Here is a 19207-nt window from a genome sequence, read left to right on the forward strand (position 1 = left end):
TCTGGTGGAAAGAATTGCCTAGTATATGCAAGACCCATATGGCTCACATAGCGTGTTGATATGTCACACGACGTGTGAATTGAATTTGTTTGAACTTTATTCTAAATTATATTACATGCTTTTTGTTTACGTAAAACTAAAATTTAATATATATATATATATATATATATATATATATATTGAGGCCAAACAAGATTATATATTTTATTCTAACACATGTCAACGTGTGATATCATTTTTCAGGGACTTGATAGCCCATCCAGTCCACCCGGGCCCATAGACAATGGGATGGGCTTGGTTGGGCTTAATCAATGTAAGTTTACAGTTAACCCAACCGGATCCAAGCCCGAAAATATCCATTGATTTATAGACTAGGCTTAGAATCTATTATTAAAGCTCATATCAGTCATATCAGTCAGATCCGACCCAACCCACAACTTATTTATATATACTATTTTGTAATTTAAAATTTAACTATTTCAAAGTTCATGATAATTTTGTTAATTTGAATTTATCATTAGTGAAAATAAAGTTTCAGATTTATGAAAAACAAAATATGCACAGGCCTGAGCTAGAGACATATTTATTACGGGTTAAGATTTTCTAATTCAGCCCAGCTCAGCCCAGAGACATATTTATTACATAGTGGATTGGACTTGGACATGCGTTTTAATTGAAAAGCCGGTATAACCCGGCCCAACCCGACCCAACAAGCAGATGAACAGGTGTAGTTACTAGTAATAGATAGAGGTGGTCCTGGTCACCAGTTTCGATGATAATTCAAGTCCAGCTCATTCAATAATTGAGAATTAAGAGTCAAGTCAAAGTGTTCTAGACGTCTAGTGCTTTTGTTACAAATTAAATTCTTCTACCTAACCAACCCAACACCTGCACAGCCAAAATAAATAATAGTAATAATAATAAAACCTTGACTTGTGCCTAAAAATTGAAGGACTGTTGCTTGTGTATCCTGACATGAGACCCTTTTCACAAAACCAAACCATAATCCATATGTAACAAATATACACACCAAGAAACCCATACCCTTTTTAGGTTTCTTTTATATTCAACTTCAACTCTAAATAAATAAATCCAAGTATTAGTTGAACAAATCAAGACAAAATGCATCTTAAATCTTTCTTTCACATACCAACAATATTTTATACAAACTCATCAATAATAAAAAATTTCCACAAATTAAATGATGAGTATAACAGTCTGAAATCACACGCATGCACAGAAAAATCTTTGTCCTGCACAACCCTTCTCAACATCTATTACTAACATTTCATGCTTTTCTTAATCTGAAGCATCAAAATGAGAATGTAGGTTAAATGATAAAACCTGTTCTTGCCTTCCTCTACCGCTGCCAAACTTCTATTCCTACACTTCTCTAACTTCTCCTCTACTTTGAGGAAGCAACATAAGGATCAATTAACTTTATTTTTAGTTCTATCTCTCCAGACTCCACGTCACAAAGGCGCAACCAAACACTCTGCACCACCTCACCATCTATACAACTAATTGAGCTGTCCCTAGCTAGACAGTTGTCCGTATCCGGGACTACCTTTCTCAAAATGGTCTGCCCTGAAGAAACCTGCAGAATCTGCTTCAATCTAGCAGCAGAAGCTATTGGTTGAAGGCTGAGTTGCGCATGCCCCATTTCGTCATCTGCCTTGAAACGGTCTTTATCGAAAACTTCCTGTTGATACAACTCCAATTATGCGCATAGAAATCCACAACTCGAGAGAACATTAAATCTCCATACCAAAATTACATAATCAACAACCAAAAGTAAAGAATATCCCAGTTACAGTGAGGACCCTACTTCGTTTACTAACTGCCAATGGCATTAACCAATTAAGCTTGGCTTGAACAAAAAGTGTTTCTAGTTACTTAAGCCTCAAGTTTGACCTACAGTAGACCTTAACTGGAACACCTAGAGGGTGCACGACCAACTTTAAATCAATTTACCTAACAAGACTGCCAGTGGCATCACCCAGTAATTTGACTCAATAGGTAAGGATGTCACCGTCTCACTGATTACAATTGGTCTTATTCAAGGATAAGATTTCACAAGGTTGCTAGAAAATATGAAAACTCAATTATTTAATATGACAGACATCCATTACTCTGGACAGTTGAGATAGCAACGTATCAACAGGTTAAACTGTGTGCTTAGCGAAGTTTCCTTGATGATAAACAACCAAAATTCTAAATAAATCCAATTTCGGTATCAAATCACTATATTATGACAGTTAAATGTGTGATTATTATTATGATTCAAAAGTATTAGCAGTATAAAAATCTAAGGAAAATCTAACTTACCAAGCTTAGAGTTGCATTGGGTTCTGTAATGGAGAAACTTAGCTCTTCATTCCAGACAGGATTGAGGCAACTGTTGATAACTTTGGTCTTTAATGTCTGGTACAACAGATACAAGATAAATAACTCAATCAAGTAGGCTATGTTAAAGCATAAGATATAAATTATCTCCAGCAAGAACTCAAACTCACCCTAAGCGTGCCATTTCAAAGATCTATGAAAGAACTACAATTGATTTTAATAAAACTATAGACTCGCTAGTAGTATATTAAATTCAATGGACCAAAAAATGCATAAAAGAACAAATAAATGCATTCTTAATCACTCTTCAAAAAGAAAAACATCACAATTTCCTTTACAAGCAAAAAATCAGAAAGGCCAAAATTACCTGATTCCCCAGCTTGAGCACTACATAAGGATCACTGCTCTTGAAATCCCGAATGACTAATTTTTTCCCTTGCACAACAATCACCTTTAGCAATCCTAAATGCTCTCCCATAGATCACTAGTAAAAGAAAAATGAAAGAATTTCAGAGAAGAGGACAATCACATTAAAGCATGAGCAAAAGGAATACAAAGAAGATAAGACAGATGATCAAAATCGAAAGATGAACAAATTTCATACATAATATAAATTCTATCCAAGTAACCAAACACAGCCACGAAAGCTAAAATTTAATCAGGCACAACAGAACCCTACTCGAGAAATGCATCAAATGAAAACCAAATTACCCGAAGGATGATCAGGAAAACGAGAAATAAGAACATTTACAAAGATATGCAAATTCAATTTGGAAAAAAAGAATATCAACAGAATCACAAGGAAATAGATCAATCAGCAAAAAGAAGATAGACGGAGCGAGAGAGTACCTTGTAGAGAAGGAGAAGAAGTGCAGAGATAGATAGGATGGAAAGATATAGAAGGCCGCGTAGTTTTCAGCACCGGACCAAGCTAATCGGCGGACATTAAAATGAAAAAGGTTTCAAATTTTGAGGTAAAAAGATTTCCCAAAATATGGAAGAACACAAAGTGGACTAGAAAGCATAAAGAAAAGAGTAAGACTATGAGCAGGTCTGGTCAGGTCTTCTTCATCTGGTGGTGGGTTGATCTGCTTTTCATGTTTTTGTCTCCTTCACTACAAAAGTTTGTGGAGAAATTATACTATACGCCCTATCCAGCACATTATCCCTGCACCTGATAACAATTTAATTTCATATCATATGTTAAGATATTACAATTTCTATTTTAGAAAAAAAAAATATTCTTTTTTTAAGAGATTAAGAATTTATATTTTGAAAAGAAAAAATGTATTTTAAGTCTCTCCTAGCGGCAGTGTGGCGTTTTCTTCAACTAGGGTTTGGCTTCGTTAAGGGTTGTCTCTCCGGCTTTGTGAGAGAAGTCTCAGGCAGCGCTATGAGTTCATTTGATTGGGGAGTCGGTAATAAGTTGATACTTGCGATGGAGGAGAACATGGCTCACTTGTCAATCGCAGCGGAAGAAAACGAAGAGCTTGAATTAGATCTACAATAGCCAGCAGCGATTGAGGTGGATGAGGGGTTGATATGGGTTGGTAAGTTTCTAGCGGACAAATCAATGAATTTCCTAGTGATGAAAAACTGAATTGCAACACTAGTTTTGGAGGACCTTAGACCTTCGATAACTATGTGTTGGTCATGAATAAATAGTCTCACGGGACTAACCCAGAGCTGGTGGAACTGGTGTCGATGCCTATTTGGATTCAGATCCATGAACTACTGATTGGTGCAATGACAAAAAGGATTTGTAAATAATTGGGGAACTTCATTGGGGTTTTTCTGGAGTACGATGGCAACAACAATGTGGGGTACGAAGGGAAGATATACAGGTAAGAGTGGCCATAGAAGTGAGAAAACCACTAAAAAGATTCAAGGAGATCATGACAGGGAAAGAGGGCTGGCCAATTGCTCTTTAAGTACGAAAGGCTAGGGGTGTTCTACTACCTGTGTGGTTTACTGGGACATTCAGACAAATACTGTGAGAAGCTTTTTGAAAGTAATGGCGCAATAGTGGCACGGGAGTGGGGGGAGTGCTTAAAGGCTCCAATTCGAAGGGGAAGGGACTTGAGCGGTGCCTGGTGGCTTAGAGATGGCAGTCAGGGAAGATGGGGGAAACTTACGTGTATGGGGATATGAGGAAGGGGGCGTCTAGCTCGGCGTTTTTTTTAGATATATCTAATGTTATGAATGTGGGAGGTGGTCATTATATGGATGGCAGCTGCAAGCAGCCAGATGGGGTTATTTCAGCTTTATCTAGCCCGAGGATGAATATCCAGACAGTGGTGACTCGTAATTGTGATATTGGCACAAAACAGGAGAGTGATGAGGTGATGAGAGATGATAAAGAGATTGAAATGGAGCTTCTAGAAGCACGGAAGCGCCGTAGGGAGGCAAAAAAGCAGGGGAACGGGAAAGGAGCAGCAATAGGCAATGACCAACTTTAGTTCTTTGAGGGATGGGGAGGGTTCGGGAAACAAAGTATCGGCGAGTCCTGTGAATCAGGACCGCCGGGAGTTATGAATCTACTAAGTTAAAACTATCGTGGTTTGGGAACACCGGGCAGTTTGTGTATTGAAAGATGCAATTAATTCCCAAAAATCTGATGTGGTGTTTATAATGGAGACTCTAGTTGATGAAAGTAGGATCACATGCATCCGGCAATAGTTAAAATTTGGAAGTATCATGGTATTCAATAAAAGAGGAATGAGTGGGGGGCTGGCACTTCTATAGAAGATAGGGATTGATATGGAGCTGACCGGTTACTCAGAACATCACATTGATGTTTTGATCACTAACGTTGATACAGTCAGATGGAGGTTTTTAGGCTTTTACAGTTTTACTGATCGTAACAAGAACAAGGAATCATGGGAGCTTTTGAGAGTACTATCAGAAGGTGCATCGATTCCATAGGTGGTGTTGGGTGATTTCAATTGCATCTTACACAGTGAAGAGAATCTAGGTGGAGCTCCTTACCCGAGAGTATTGATGAGAGAGTTCTCTCATGTGGTATTTGATTGTGGTTTGTCTGAAATAAAACTGGAGGGCAGTTAATTTACATGGGAGAGGGGGCGGGTACTGAAGGGTGGGTGTGGGAGAAATTAGATAGGGGCTTTGCCTCGACAGGATGGCTAGATTTATTTACTGAGTATCAACTACAAAATGAGACAGCAAGGTACTTAGACCACATGTCTATCAGACTTCAGCTTATAGGCAGACACGAGTCCAAAGACGAAGAAAGTTTCATGTTGAAGCCGTATGGATTAAGGAACCGGGGTTTGCAGACTCAGTTAAAGCTAACTGGTCGAACACCAATTCGCTGCCACTTACTGGTAAACTGGATGCTTGTGTTTTGATGATGGATTGTTGAGGAACGGAATTCAACGTTAGATTTTAGTCCCATGTAGAGAAATGGAGAAGGGCGATGAAGCTTGCGTGTGATAGGATTGACCAACACTTTATTGCTCAGTACTATTTGGCAAAAAGGAAACTGAATGAGGTGTTGGAACAGGAGCACATATTTTGGAGACAAATAGCAAAAATATTTTGGGTTCATGATGGGGATCGGAACACACAAAAAATTCATACCTGTGTTAAAAATCGGAGGAAGCAGAATCACATTGCTGGGCTTAAATCAAAAACAGGTCAGTTCATTGACAATTTAAATTACATGTTAACTCTTGTTAGAGACTACTTTACCTCAGTCTAGTCTCCATCTATTTCGTTTATGTCAAATACTATGGAAGTTGTTCCGGGTCTGTTTGATACTGAGATGAATAATGAGTTAGTGGCGCCGTTTAATTTTGAAGAGGTCACAAATGCATTGTTCTCCATGCATCCGGATAAATCCTCATGATCGGATGGCCTCAATCTGAGATTCTACCAAGAGTTTTGGAATCATATAGGGCGGGATGTGTTTAACGCTTATACTTAATGGTTGGAAAAAGGCGAGTTCCCTGAAAAATTAAATGAGACTGTCATTGTTCTGATTCCTAAGTGTACTACACTCGATACACTCAATGATTTTCGTCTTATTGCGCTGTGTAACATTCTATATAAATTGATTGCAAAGGTATTAACAAATAGGTTGAAAGGGATTCTCCATGTGATTATTAGTGATACCCAGTCAGCATTTGTCCTGAGGAGATCGATTATGGATATTGTGCAGGTGGCATTTAAGTCAATACATTATATGAATGGATAATTACCTCTATGACCGATAATTTGTATGAATATATATCTTTGTAATTCAATTTCAGCAAGATCTTAAATTTGATTGTAAATAACTATCTAACATTTGTCTTCTCACAAAATTTTCATTGCAAATACATGTTTCACCTAATCGACTCTCACTTTCGAAGCACACTCACGGTTACCTCTTAATCCTTTCTTCCTCTTTCAGTATCTCAATTATAGCTATTTGAAGGATGAAATACCTTGTCAAAATTAGAGATCTTTAAATAAAATAAAAGGTTAGAAAAATAATATTGCACAAATTCTTAGTTATAATGAAATAAGCCAGTATGAGAAAAAACAAATTTTACAAAAGATAAGGAATAACACATCAATTTTACTCATGAAATAATAATTAAAAAAAAAGTAAAAGAGCTTATCAAAATTAATAGGAAGACAATATGCAACATTTTTTTATGAATGAAAAGACGAATGGAAAGTAAAATATAAAAGGTGAAGAAACTTGTATAGGGAGATTAAAGGTCAGGGAGAAGGATTATTCTAGTTCAATTAATTATTAACGATGACGTTTATAAAGTTTGTTGACAGAGATAATGTAAAGTTATCTATTCCCTTTACTCCTAGTATTTATGATATTAATATAGTATTTATGATGACTGAGATAATATAAACTCGTCTATTTTCTTTACTCTTATATTGCCAACTAAACCAAAAGGCCTCTCAAACACTTACTGTATATTCTCTCTGCTTTCAAAGTTATATATATAATATATATAAAATATAGATTTAGATTTAGATATAATTCTCATTACATTAAATTTGGATATAAAATCTCAACAAACTTTCTTCATTTTATATTTTATTTTATTAGTTATATTATTTTATTTTATTTTTCCCTGAATTTTTCTCTTTCTCTTTTGTACTTTTTTTGTTTTTGTTTCTCATTTTTATCTTTTTTTTTTCATTTTCTAATTTTTTTTCTTTTTTTCAGTTTTTATGACCAATATATTTAACCAATTGATTTCATTTTTTATTCATATTTTTTATTTTAACTATTATTTTATATTCATAATTGTTAAAAAAATTAAATTTTCTACTAAACTATAATAATTTTTTCAAAAAATTATAAATAACATGTTAATAATTTTGAATTATAAAACTAAATCAATAATTTTAAATAATTCTATGTAGTATGTATAATTATTTGAATATATAAAATTTCATAATTATACTCTAAATTATTCATTGAGTAAATAAAATTTTATGATTATTGTCGGGATTAAATTATACTTCATTTATTCCCTTATATAAATCATTCTATGATATTTCACACAAATTAAGAAATACAATTAATGTAGAGTCAAATTAATGAATTTACATTGGTTAACTAAAAAAATTCTCTCTAGTGTCATGGTTGAGGAATAGAGCTTGGAATGTTAAAAAACACATGGACCAAGACAAAAAAAATTAATGTTTGGATCGAAAAACTAAACTAAAAATTCTTGAAATACTAGAATGACTTATATTTGTAGAAAAACTAATTTGCTAGAATAACTTATACAAGAGAATGGATATAGTAATTAATATAAATAAATAAATGGGTTCACGGGTTATCTTTCGACACGTGCCATTTATGTTGATTTCACGGAAGAACGAACATTGATTGTGTATAACTGGTCACAAATTAACTATACCCAGACACATTGAGAGCAGAGACGATGGTCCATGAACTAAGAACAAGAGACTAATATTAAGGGAGAGAAAGAGGGGTCGACACGAAAGGAGGAGAGAAATAGTCTTTTCTTTTTTGCTACATAGATTTTCTAATTCACTAATTAGGTTATACTTTTTTAGGTTTAATTATAAATATGTTTATATAGTAAGCATGTGGGTAACCTAAGAACTCATTAACTTTAACCAACTCCACATTGGTTATGAGCGGATTATTTGACACATGCCAAATTTTTAACATCTCCTACTCGCACGTGACAAAACATATTCCATCTCCTTTCTCTCATTCTCATTCATGTTGGTCCCTTAGTTATGTGAGAATTAGTTCCAAAGGGGGGGTAATGGAACTATTAAGGATTTAAAACTTTTACACGCTTAAAAACGTTTCTCACAGTACACAACACAAATCAGAGTGCAAAGATTGAGGTTCAGAGACAATGTTAGTTAACTAGTAACTAAGATTGCTTCTATCCCTGGTTTAGAGAGCAACACTTAGAAGGCTTCCGAACTTTGCACGTTAGAGATGATACTCTAGTTAGTTTAACAGTTCCAAAATAAGGAGCAATCAAGTATATGGAGTAAGAGTTAGAAAATGATACTCAGCAGATTTACCCTAGTTCGGCCTCCTACCTACATCCAGTCCTCAGAATTCGTCTTCCGAGCTTTAATCTACCACTGAGCTCTTTCTGGTAGAGCACAAACCCTTACAATAGTTGTTGAGCCAATTACAGAGTACCTTCCTCTATAATTCTACCGAACAAACAGAGCTTCCGAGCTATTCTAGAGAATTCATAATTTTTGTTTTAATCTAAGAACACTTTGAATGAACTGAAAGAAAAGATTACACAAGAAATATGAAAGTGTGTGTAAAGCAGTTCTTGCTTTTTGCTTTGCTTTTTGGAACTTCAAGAGATAATTACTCAAAGCTTTTGCGTTGAAGATCGTTCTCTTTCGTACACGTTCCAAGGTTGAAAATGCGAGGCCTTTTATAGTTGACACTTGGGGCAGAGATTATTTCGAATTTCAAAATAACCGTTGAGAGGGAAAACGTGCAGCTGTCGTTTTCACTTTCTAGAGGCCAGTGCTAATAGCCAATCATCTTCTATCTTTTGTCCATTGGTTTGTCTGTTGCGCTGTTATACAGAGTCGGTCGGAGTCCGTCTTCTTGTTCTAACCAAATCAGGCAAAGTTTTTAGGTTGACCAAGAGACAGGTCGTCTGTGGTTCTGAAACTTTCCTTATCAGGGATGCACAATTGACAGTTGTGTGCAGGTCAAATTTGTCTCTGTTGATCTTGTCAAGCGTGGCTTAATTCTTGTTTTTCGGAACTCTCTTGATTTAGAGATGGCTAGCGGACTTCTAGATCCTTCTATGATCCGGGCTTAAGCTTTGATTCACAAGCCTTCATTACAATGGGCTTGGATTAAGCCTTAAGGTCTAATTTAATATCGTGAATTACTATATCCAGCCTCAAATTCCCACCTCTAGCCCTGTGAAAGGACGAAAATACCCTTTAACCAAATTTGAAAATTCTCAAATCCTCTCAAACTCTCTTGGATCAAATCCGAACTAATTTATCAACGAAAACATGGATCGGAAGAGGGACGGTAAAGGAAAAGGACTAATGTTATGAAATTCTGTTTGATTTTGTTGATTTTTGGACGTTTTGTTTATTCCAATTTGGATTTTTGGGTGAGTCGGATTCGTTACGTGGGGCGTGAGGCTATCAGGCCTCCACCTCTGGTGCGGCGTATGAATATCACACCGCACCATAGGTGGAGGCGTGATAGCCTCACGCCCCACCACAGGAGACGGCGTGATATTCATACGCCGTCTCTTGTGGTAGGGCGTGATAGCCTCACGCCCTCACCTATGTGAGGGCGTAATGGCCTCACGCCCGTGTGAGAAAAATTCAAATTTTTTTAAATTTAATTTAGTTTTTATTAATTCAATTTTGCCTTCCCGACACGCGGGCGTGTGGCTATCACGCTCCACCTTGCGGTCGAGCGTGTGGCTATCACGTCCCACCGTGCGGTCGGGCGTGTGGTTATCACGCCTGACCACACGGTGAGGTGTGTGGCTATCACGCCCGACCACACGGTGAGGCGTGATAGCCACACGCCCGTGTGACGGAAAGGCAAAAAAATAGCCTTTTCCCACCCAAAACCCATGACATTTTCGTCCTTTCACGGGGCTAGAGGTAGGAATTTGAGGCTGGATATAACAACACCCTTTAATATATCTTTGAACTTTTGCTTAAAATTAATCAATTACTTCAACAAACACATTAGTATAAATAAATCATTTTTTTTATCTTTAATGTGTTATTAATTATGGAGATATGAATTCAATTTAATATTTTTGTCATAATCAAAATCTATGTGGAAATTGTGTTTCAACAATTCATACTCACAAATAGTTTGTGTGGCCAGCATACAAATGAGAGCTCTAGTACTATACACTCGTTGGAGATATATAGTGTCTCGATAGACATGTATCACTTTAAGAAAGATAAAGACTATACTCATAAGTTTTATTTGTTATAAAAGACTTAAAATCTCACTCACATGAGTGTTTTCTCTTAATTTGTCAAATTATGGTAAACGGGAAGATGGGAATGTTCTTGAACAAAGTGAGAGCTTGTTCAATAATAGAAGCCGACTTCCATATGAACTATGAAAGTGGTTCCTTTAAAAAGAAAAATAATAAATATACATGTTTCATATAACTTGTATATAAAGATTACATGTAATCTAAATGGAAAAGTTAAAAACAGCTTAAAACATTCTACCTTTATAGCCGAAAGTAGTCTTTAAACTGAAATTGACTAAAGTTGAATGTTTAGACACATTCAAATTAGTGCTCTTGTATGGTGTTAATGAGGGACATGCGCTTTTTTCGAGAGAAAAGGATAAAGAATTATAACACATGATTACAATGTGCTTAGCAACCATGCTAAGAAAAGGATACAACCTCACATTTTCCTAGCGTGAGACCCAGATTGCAAAACTATGGCTTTTCGAATTTTGTTTAACCTTAGAGGACCATTATCTTGTTCTAAAAGTATGATCTTATGTAACTATCTTGGAAGGAAAGGGCCATGAGATAATTCAGCCTGTAAGATACTGACCAGACAAGCGAGTTAGATTATGATTGACATAATAAAGTAAGAGGTAAAATTTCCATATGCTTACATCTTGAGTTCTATGTTTCATTGTTTGAAGATTTATACATTTATGTGTAATTGTGAAGATAGAAAACAATAGAGATTATAGAAATTATAATAGATGTGATGTGGAATCTCGGATAAAACATACAATGTGTTACAATCCATGTTTTAATCAAAAGACTATATCTCTCCAACGAGGGGTAAATTTCATCGAAGGTGTACAACCTTTACCCTAAATCATACCTTGGTGTACAACCTTCAATTTGTCTCACTAATATGTACGAACTTAGGGGTGGCCTCCTAATATGGTGTACAGCAGGTAAAAATGACCGGTCAATGCTAAGTCCATACATCACCTCATCATTTTGACCTCTTTAAAAGTCAAAACTTGACCCACCACATGTCAATTACTATAATACCCTTATTTGAGTTTTCTTCCTAAAACAACCATTAGAGTATATTATCTTTCTCTCTCTTACTTTTCTCTCTCTTAAACCTTCTTCATAAATCTACCACTGCAACTCTTCAACTCTGCTGAAAACGTGAACTCATGAGCTCTAATTCAATGTTATTGGCTCGGTCAACTGAATCGACTAGTGAAGTTAGCTACCTCGTTCTGGTAACAAATAGGGGACTCATTTTGCAATAATATCAAGGTTCACTTCAACAGAAAAAAATGGTAGGAAAAGTCTCAAAAAAATGGTAGGGGACTGATTTCGCGATAATATTCAGGCCTAAGAGTTCCCTCTGAATTTCAGCTTTACGCATTGGCATCATTGGTGGAATACCCAAACGATCCTTCCAGCATTAACCAAAATTTAGAAATCATTATTGTCCCTTCGACTACTGAATCTTCAAAACAGGAAAATGATTATTTGGGGAAGCCTTAGCTTCCTAATTTTCGTTCACGCAAAACTACTGTAGAAGAAGCAAGAATCTTCTTCAGACCAGTTGCAACATCAACAAAAGAAGTAGTCGAATTGGTAGCTAATTCATCAATTATAGAGTTGGGGAAAGAGGATTGCAAGAAATACGGATGTAAAACCTTGTTTACGAACTCTAGTCTTCTCCTTGAATCCGGAACAAGAAAGGAAGGAACTAAATTCCAGATCTTCTTCTTAGAGAGAGATAGTATTTAGAGAGAGCAATGGAAAGATGGAGAGAGAAGTTGTACAAGGGTATTTTAGGGATTGTATTAGGGATAAGGTTATTTTAGTAATTTTTTAAGGAGTGGGTCCCACTTTTTAAATAAATAGGATGAAAAATGATGAGATGGCATATTGAGCGGTCACTTTTACCTGTTGTACACCATATTGGGAGGTCACCCTTAAGTTCGTACATATTAGTGAGACAAATTAAAGGTTGTACACCAAATTATACACCAAAGTGTAATTTCGGATAAAGGTTGTGTATCATTGATGAAATTTACCCACCAAACGGGCCTTAGCTAAATGAATATAGTAATATAATGTTAATTACATTTTATCAAATTTCAAATTGCTAACAAAATATAGTAAAGAAATCATTAAATTGCAACTTTGATTGTATTACTTAATTCATCACATTACATTCCATAATGTATGGAACATCTTAATGTATAACAAGATTCTAGTTGAATGAGAGAGTGCCTAAAAAGTACAAATTTTAGTTGTAAGAGATACACCTACGAGTAGGTTCGTCTTAAATATTTATGGGGACCTGTGTATAACAAAATCTTAATATAATTTTAGGCTAATAAAAAAATTTTACTTAAAATGTTATCCTTATAACACTTTTTGAAGCAAAATTATCAACCAAGTCTTCATATTGTACTTTCTCCAAAGATTCTCAATCGATATCAATGTCAATCCATTAAATCTTTCTTGTAACATTGTAGATCACAAATAGGAATTGAATAACTTCAATTTTGAAAAGTTTATTTCTGCAGATGCAACAGTCACAGGAATAGTCAACAAAATTATATGTGCAATAATTGTATTATGAAAACAATAAGCTATTTTTAGCTTTTTAAAAGAAAGGTTGCTTAAAAAATTCAAATGTTGGTCTTATCGTTTCCTATCCAATGCTGGTAAAGAGGTTTTATTAAAATCTGTAGCTCAATCCCTTCCTATGTTTTGTGTGAGTACTTTTATGTTACCTAAGTCTTTATGTGATGAGCTACAGAAAATGATGAATTCCTTTTGGTGGGGAACGAATGAGAATGGAGCTAGGAGGATTCACTGGTGTAGTTGGGACAAGTTGTGTGTAGGGAAGGATAAGGGTGGGTTGGGGTTTAGAAATCTCCATGATTTTAATCTTTCTCTCTTAGGGAAACAAGGATGGAAGCTGCTTGAGAACCCTATGTCGCTTGTGAGCCGTTTATTCAAAGCTAAATATTATCCTCACACGTCTTTTTTATCTTCTCAGTTGGGTAATAACCCAAGTTTAGTAGCATGTCATTAAAGATGGAGTAAGGTGGAGAATTGGGCAGGGTGATCAGATTTCCATTTGGAAAGATCCTTGGCTCATTAATGATGAGAAGAGAATGATCGAGTCAACTTGAACGGAAGAGAATTAGCTTACGGTTGTGTTAGATCTCTTTATTCCAGGTACCCGTCATTGGGATAGGGGGAAAGATTGAGCGATGGTTCGACCCAGGGGAAAGAGAGTGTATTCTTAACATGGTGGTGTCGTTCAGCAATAGAGATGACTCGATTCTATGGCATTTTAATTCTAATGGATCATATTCGGTCAAATCAAGATATAGGAGGTTAGCTTCTCTCCACTCGGGTACTGCACAACATTTAGGATGGTAGAAGATTTGGAGGCTGGATATTCCACCTAAAATTCGTTTATTCTTGTGGCGGTTTTGTGCTAGAGTTTTGCCTTTGCGGCTTCGTCTGTCACATAGGCAAATTCCGATCCCAATTGATTGTGTGGTGTGTAAGGCTGACGTTGAGCATGGATGGCATTTGTTCGCGGGATGTGAGTTTGCTAGAGCGTGCTGGTAGAAGGCGGGGCTTACGGGTCCAGGGGTCGAGTGGGAGTAGGTGGAGGATTGGGCTTTGGAAATGGTTAGGACGACTTCCGCAGATTTGGTGGTTAAGATAGTTGCTTTGCTTTGGGCTATTTGGGAAAATAGAAACATGACTCTTTGGAATTCCCAAGGTGAAGACATTGAGGGGGTGGTTCAGCGGGCAAATGTGATGGTGGCGGAATGGCAGGCGACCAATACTAGAGTCGATAGGGAGGAGACATGGAAGTGCGGTTGAGGGTCATTGGCAGAGGCCGCTGGTGGGATTTGCTAAGTGCAACGTGGATGCATCTTTGTTCGCAGACGTGGAGCAATATGGCGCAGGCAGAGATCAGTCGGGTAAGTTTTTGGTTGCTTTAGTAGTGTTGGGGCAGGTGTTATTTCTGTCCCTCTTGCTGAAGCTATTGCAATTAAGAGTGTTTTGGATTGGTGTGAGTCTAAGCACTTTAGTAATGTGATCTTTGAGAGCGGTGCGAAGGTTGTTACGGACAAATTACTTGGTACTGCTTCAGATCGCTCAGAGGTGTGAGTGGTTATTGATGATATCAGACAGATTCTACTTAGACGTCTAGATTATTCTATGACCTTCATCTCGAGATTAGTGAACGGAGGGGCTCATGCTATGGCTAGGCATGCTCGGTCCAATGCTAGTTTCTTTAGTGATTTTTCTATCCCTGATTTCTTGGTTTCTATAGTTTGTAATAGACCTGTTCATGAACCCGTTGGCCCGCCCAGCCCGTCCAGGCCCGTTCTTTATGGGTTGGGTTTGGACATTCATATTTAATGTTTGGCCCGACCCGACCCAAGCCCGACTAAACCCGCACACAAAATGGGTTGGGTTTGGGATTTGTCTCAAAATCCCAACTGAGCCCGGCCCGGCCCGATTATATATATATAATTATATGTATATGGTGATAGATTGAAATAGATAAAAGAAATAGAAAATAACAAAAAAACAAATACAGAATAAATTAATAATACCAATTAATTAATTAGTATAATCAAAATTTTAAAAGTCTGAGAATTTTACAAAACAAAAAAGTTCAGATGCATAATGAAAAAAATGTAATATTAAGTAACAGGAGAGTAGAAGAGTTGTGCAAGGAAAAAAAATAATGAAATTGAGATTGCATTGGATTATAGGTTTACATTATAAACAATTTATTTTATTTAATTTATTTTTTAATATTAATATATTAGATGGGCGGGTTGGGCCGTGCTTGGGAAATACTTTTTATAGTCAAGCCCAGCCCGGCCCGAGCCCGATATAAATATAGTGTGGGCTGGGCTGGGCTGGGCTGGGCTTGGACAAAGTCACTACATGATAAACCCGATTAGTCCCGGCCCAGGCCCGGCCCGGCCCAACCCATGAACATATCTAGTTTGTAATGAATCTTCTTTAATTTCTTAATACCATTTTGTTTGGTTTCAAAAAAAAACAATAACAATCTAAACCTTTCAAAAACATCAAAATGTCAACAGGTCCTATTATATCTCGAGGCAAAAGTTCTCTAAATAACTTTAACTCCACAAATAATTCATTTCCATCAATATCAGATTGCTCATTAAATTTAAGTGCATTTTCCAATTGAATACAAAAAGACTTCAAACTCATATCATTCAATGATTCCAACTTGTGAGAAATAAATTAAAAAAAAAACAAAGATATTTTCATATTCTACCTATTGCTCATGCCTCCTATTAAAAGAATCGATGACTTGATCAACAATGTAAAGAAAGTATTTCACTCTAAATGATTCCTCTGCAGATAGTAGAGTAACTGATGAAGTAGATGGATTCTCATCAAAATGTTTTTTTTCTTCGAATTTCACGCCTTTGAGGAAATATAGGTTCAATGGCAAGTTCTTTAGCACTATCCAAGGCATCACAAAAACCAGTTTCTTTATGCCCCTAAAAAAATGAACCCTTTTATTTTTTTAATAGCCACATCAATAAGCATATCATTTGATTATAAAAGCTTGCTAACCAAATTAATTGCACATAATATTTCATACCAAAGGATTATTGCAATTAAAAACTCAAAATCATCAAGCTCATTAGTTGCTAAAGATTTTGCTTCACTTTTCATTTTAGAATCATTATCATTATATGCTACTTGAAGCTTCTCGTATTTCCAACATTTGAAATCTTATAGTTTTAACACTATCAACACGACTCTTTCAACGAGTAGATGACAATGACTTAAGAGTTAATCTTTTTACATTGTCTTTTAAAAAATTTCATCTCTTAGTAGAACATGCACAAATCGTATATATGTATTGTATAACTCCAAAAAAAAACTCTAACTTTACCACACGTGCACATAATGTCAAGTTTAGAGTATAAAAAGATCTAGAGTTTATGTCCAAAAGTATCTTTTGTACTTCTTGATGTTTTCCTTTCATATTTGATCCATTATCATAATCTTGTCCTCGCACATCAAATATATCAAGATCAAGATTTTTCAATTCATTTTGTAAAACATTAAAAAGTCTTTCGCCTGTTGTATCATTCGTATTCAAAAATCCTAAAAAATGGTCCTCAATGCTAACATGATTTGAAGAGACATTCACATATCTTAATACCAAAGACATTTCCTTTTGATGCCCACATCGGAAGTACAATCAAGTATATCTAAGAAATATTTTGCTTGTTTTATTTTTTTCAAAGATTTCAGTTTTAACTACATAACCAAGTAAAAGTATTACGGTGAATATCATTATTGGTAATATATATAACATGTTCTTGGACAACTGGGTCAAACTCTATCAACATTTCAATTAAGTCCGAAAAATTATCATTACTGCTTAGCAAGAAATTTCACAATTGAAATAATTCTTTGCATGACTTTCTTCCAATGATTTTTTTCTTTGTCCAATTGTTTTTGAGTCGTTTTATCAATAGTTTTGTTCTTTTGAAAACTTAAACGCAAATCATACCAAGTTGCCATATTTTTAACATGATACATTCTTATTTCATGTTCTCTGAGTCGTAAGCTAATATGCCCCTAATCCGCAAAACCTTTATTTGTTAATTGACCTCTACCAATCCCCTTTTTAAATATTTTACAAGAAAAACAAAATATTTTATCAAGCTCTTTCGAATAAACAAGTCAATCTCGTTCACAATTCTCTCCATTTGATAAGGTTCTAGTGTATAAGTTAGCAGTAAATCGCCTATAAAATTTATCTTTAGAATCTTTAACAATGGACAACTTTCTTTTGGGACCCTTTTTCTACTAATAATCAATCATTTTAGAATCAAGACCATCTCAAGCTCTTAGATCATATATATCAAATAAATGAATAGTTTCAGACGAGTTTGTTTGTCTAACATTATCATTCTCAACATAATCAATCTCGAACTAATTAACTGACTCTTGTCTTTTAATAAAAAAATTAACCGACTATTAAAAAAAAAGTAAAATAAAAGGATAAATGTAATATATTACTTGTTTCTAGAATACCTAAGTTTTTGTTTTTAAGTATTAACTTAGAATGTTGACTTAGGTTTTTTTTTCCCAAGTTTTTTTAAAAGTATTTTCCTTATTTCTAAAAAAACAATTTTATACTTTTTAACTTAGGTATTTTTCTTTTTGACTTAGAATACCTAGATTAAAAGGAATAAAATTGTTGTTTTTCAAGTATTAACCAAAAAATATTGCATTTATTACTTTACAAAAACCTTTTTTTAAGAAGACTTGATAAAAAACTTAGTCATAATCGTATAATTCTCTTATTATTATTATTTTGTTATATACGTCAAGTATATATGAACTGTGAGAGACTTGGATAACACAAACCCTTAATCAGAAACAGAAAAAACATGTTTGGTCAAATAGCCAAATATAACTTTTTTATATATATAAATACAATGAGAAAATTAAGAAGAATAAAACCACACATCCATAGAGGTGGAAAAATATGAGTTTTTTTTTTGGAGAAAAAGGAAGGCTCAGAGGCCCGAGAACAAAAAAAGAAGAAACAAAAAAGAAGCAGCCACAAAAGGGATGAGCTACAAAAAGTTTGGTTCAGTGTAACCCGAAGTCATCCTTGAGGAGACCCTGCCAATCCGATCTTCATGAAGAATGTGCTGGAGGCCTGCAGGAGGCGCATCACACTCGTGATGACCCAATGCTAAATTGCCTGCGAAATTTGCCAACCAGTCAGCTGCCTGATTTCCTTCCCTGTAAGTGTGCTGAAATTTTACAACTCAGTCTCTGTCTCTCATTTTCCAGCATTCCCGAATAAGCCAACCAATCGGGTGCCTGATAGTAACATTTTTTTGCATAAGCAGCAGAATTGATGTGGAGTCCATTTCCATTATGACTCGTCTATAACCCCTTTCCCAGGCTAGTTGCAGACCAAAATATAGTCCCCAGGCTTCTGCTAGAAGCGTCGTGCATACTCCAAGGTTCACAAGAAAACCCCCGATCCATGTACCGTTCTTATCTCTTAACAGGCCCCAGCAGAAGCCAGTCCTGGGTTTCCTTTGCTTGCTCCGTCGGAGTTTATTTTTATCCACTCGTTGTCAGACGGGATCCACCTGACCCATCTTTCTAACTTCTGCCCAGCCGATGACGGATTGGTTAGAGAAACAGCAGCACGGTGCACTTCCCTGGCACGCATCAGTATGACGCCCGACGTTAAATTCAGCCCTTCACCATTGTTAAAAACCCTTGCATTCCGTTCCCTCCATAGCCACCATATTCCAACGCTAAAGATAATTTGCCATGAAATTCCC

At 35.7% G+C, this 19207-nt stretch overlaps 1 protein-coding gene across 1 annotated transcript; it reads right to left on the bottom strand.

Annotated features, from left to right (window-relative positions):
• Window positions 1–1115: 1115 nt before the first annotated feature.
• Window positions 1116–3474, bottom strand: LOC136205222 (protein C2-DOMAIN ABA-RELATED 11). The gene is made up of 4 exons (XM_065995725.1): window positions 3196–3474; window positions 2714–2830; window positions 2329–2424; window positions 1116–1702 (listed from the first exon to the last, which is right to left on the bottom strand). The coding sequence occupies exons 2-4, from the start codon at window positions 2822–2824 to the stop codon at window positions 1406–1408; spliced, it is 504 nt and encodes a 167-aa protein (XP_065851797.1). The 5' UTR covers window positions 2825–2830; window positions 3196–3474; the 3' UTR covers window positions 1116–1405.
• Window positions 3475–19207: the final 15733 nt, after the last annotated feature.

The sequence above is a fragment of the Euphorbia lathyris genome, chromosome 9, assembly GCF_963576675.1.
Source record: "Euphorbia lathyris chromosome 9, ddEupLath1.1, whole genome shotgun sequence".
Taxonomy (NCBI): domain Eukaryota; kingdom Viridiplantae; phylum Streptophyta; class Magnoliopsida; order Malpighiales; family Euphorbiaceae; genus Euphorbia; species Euphorbia lathyris.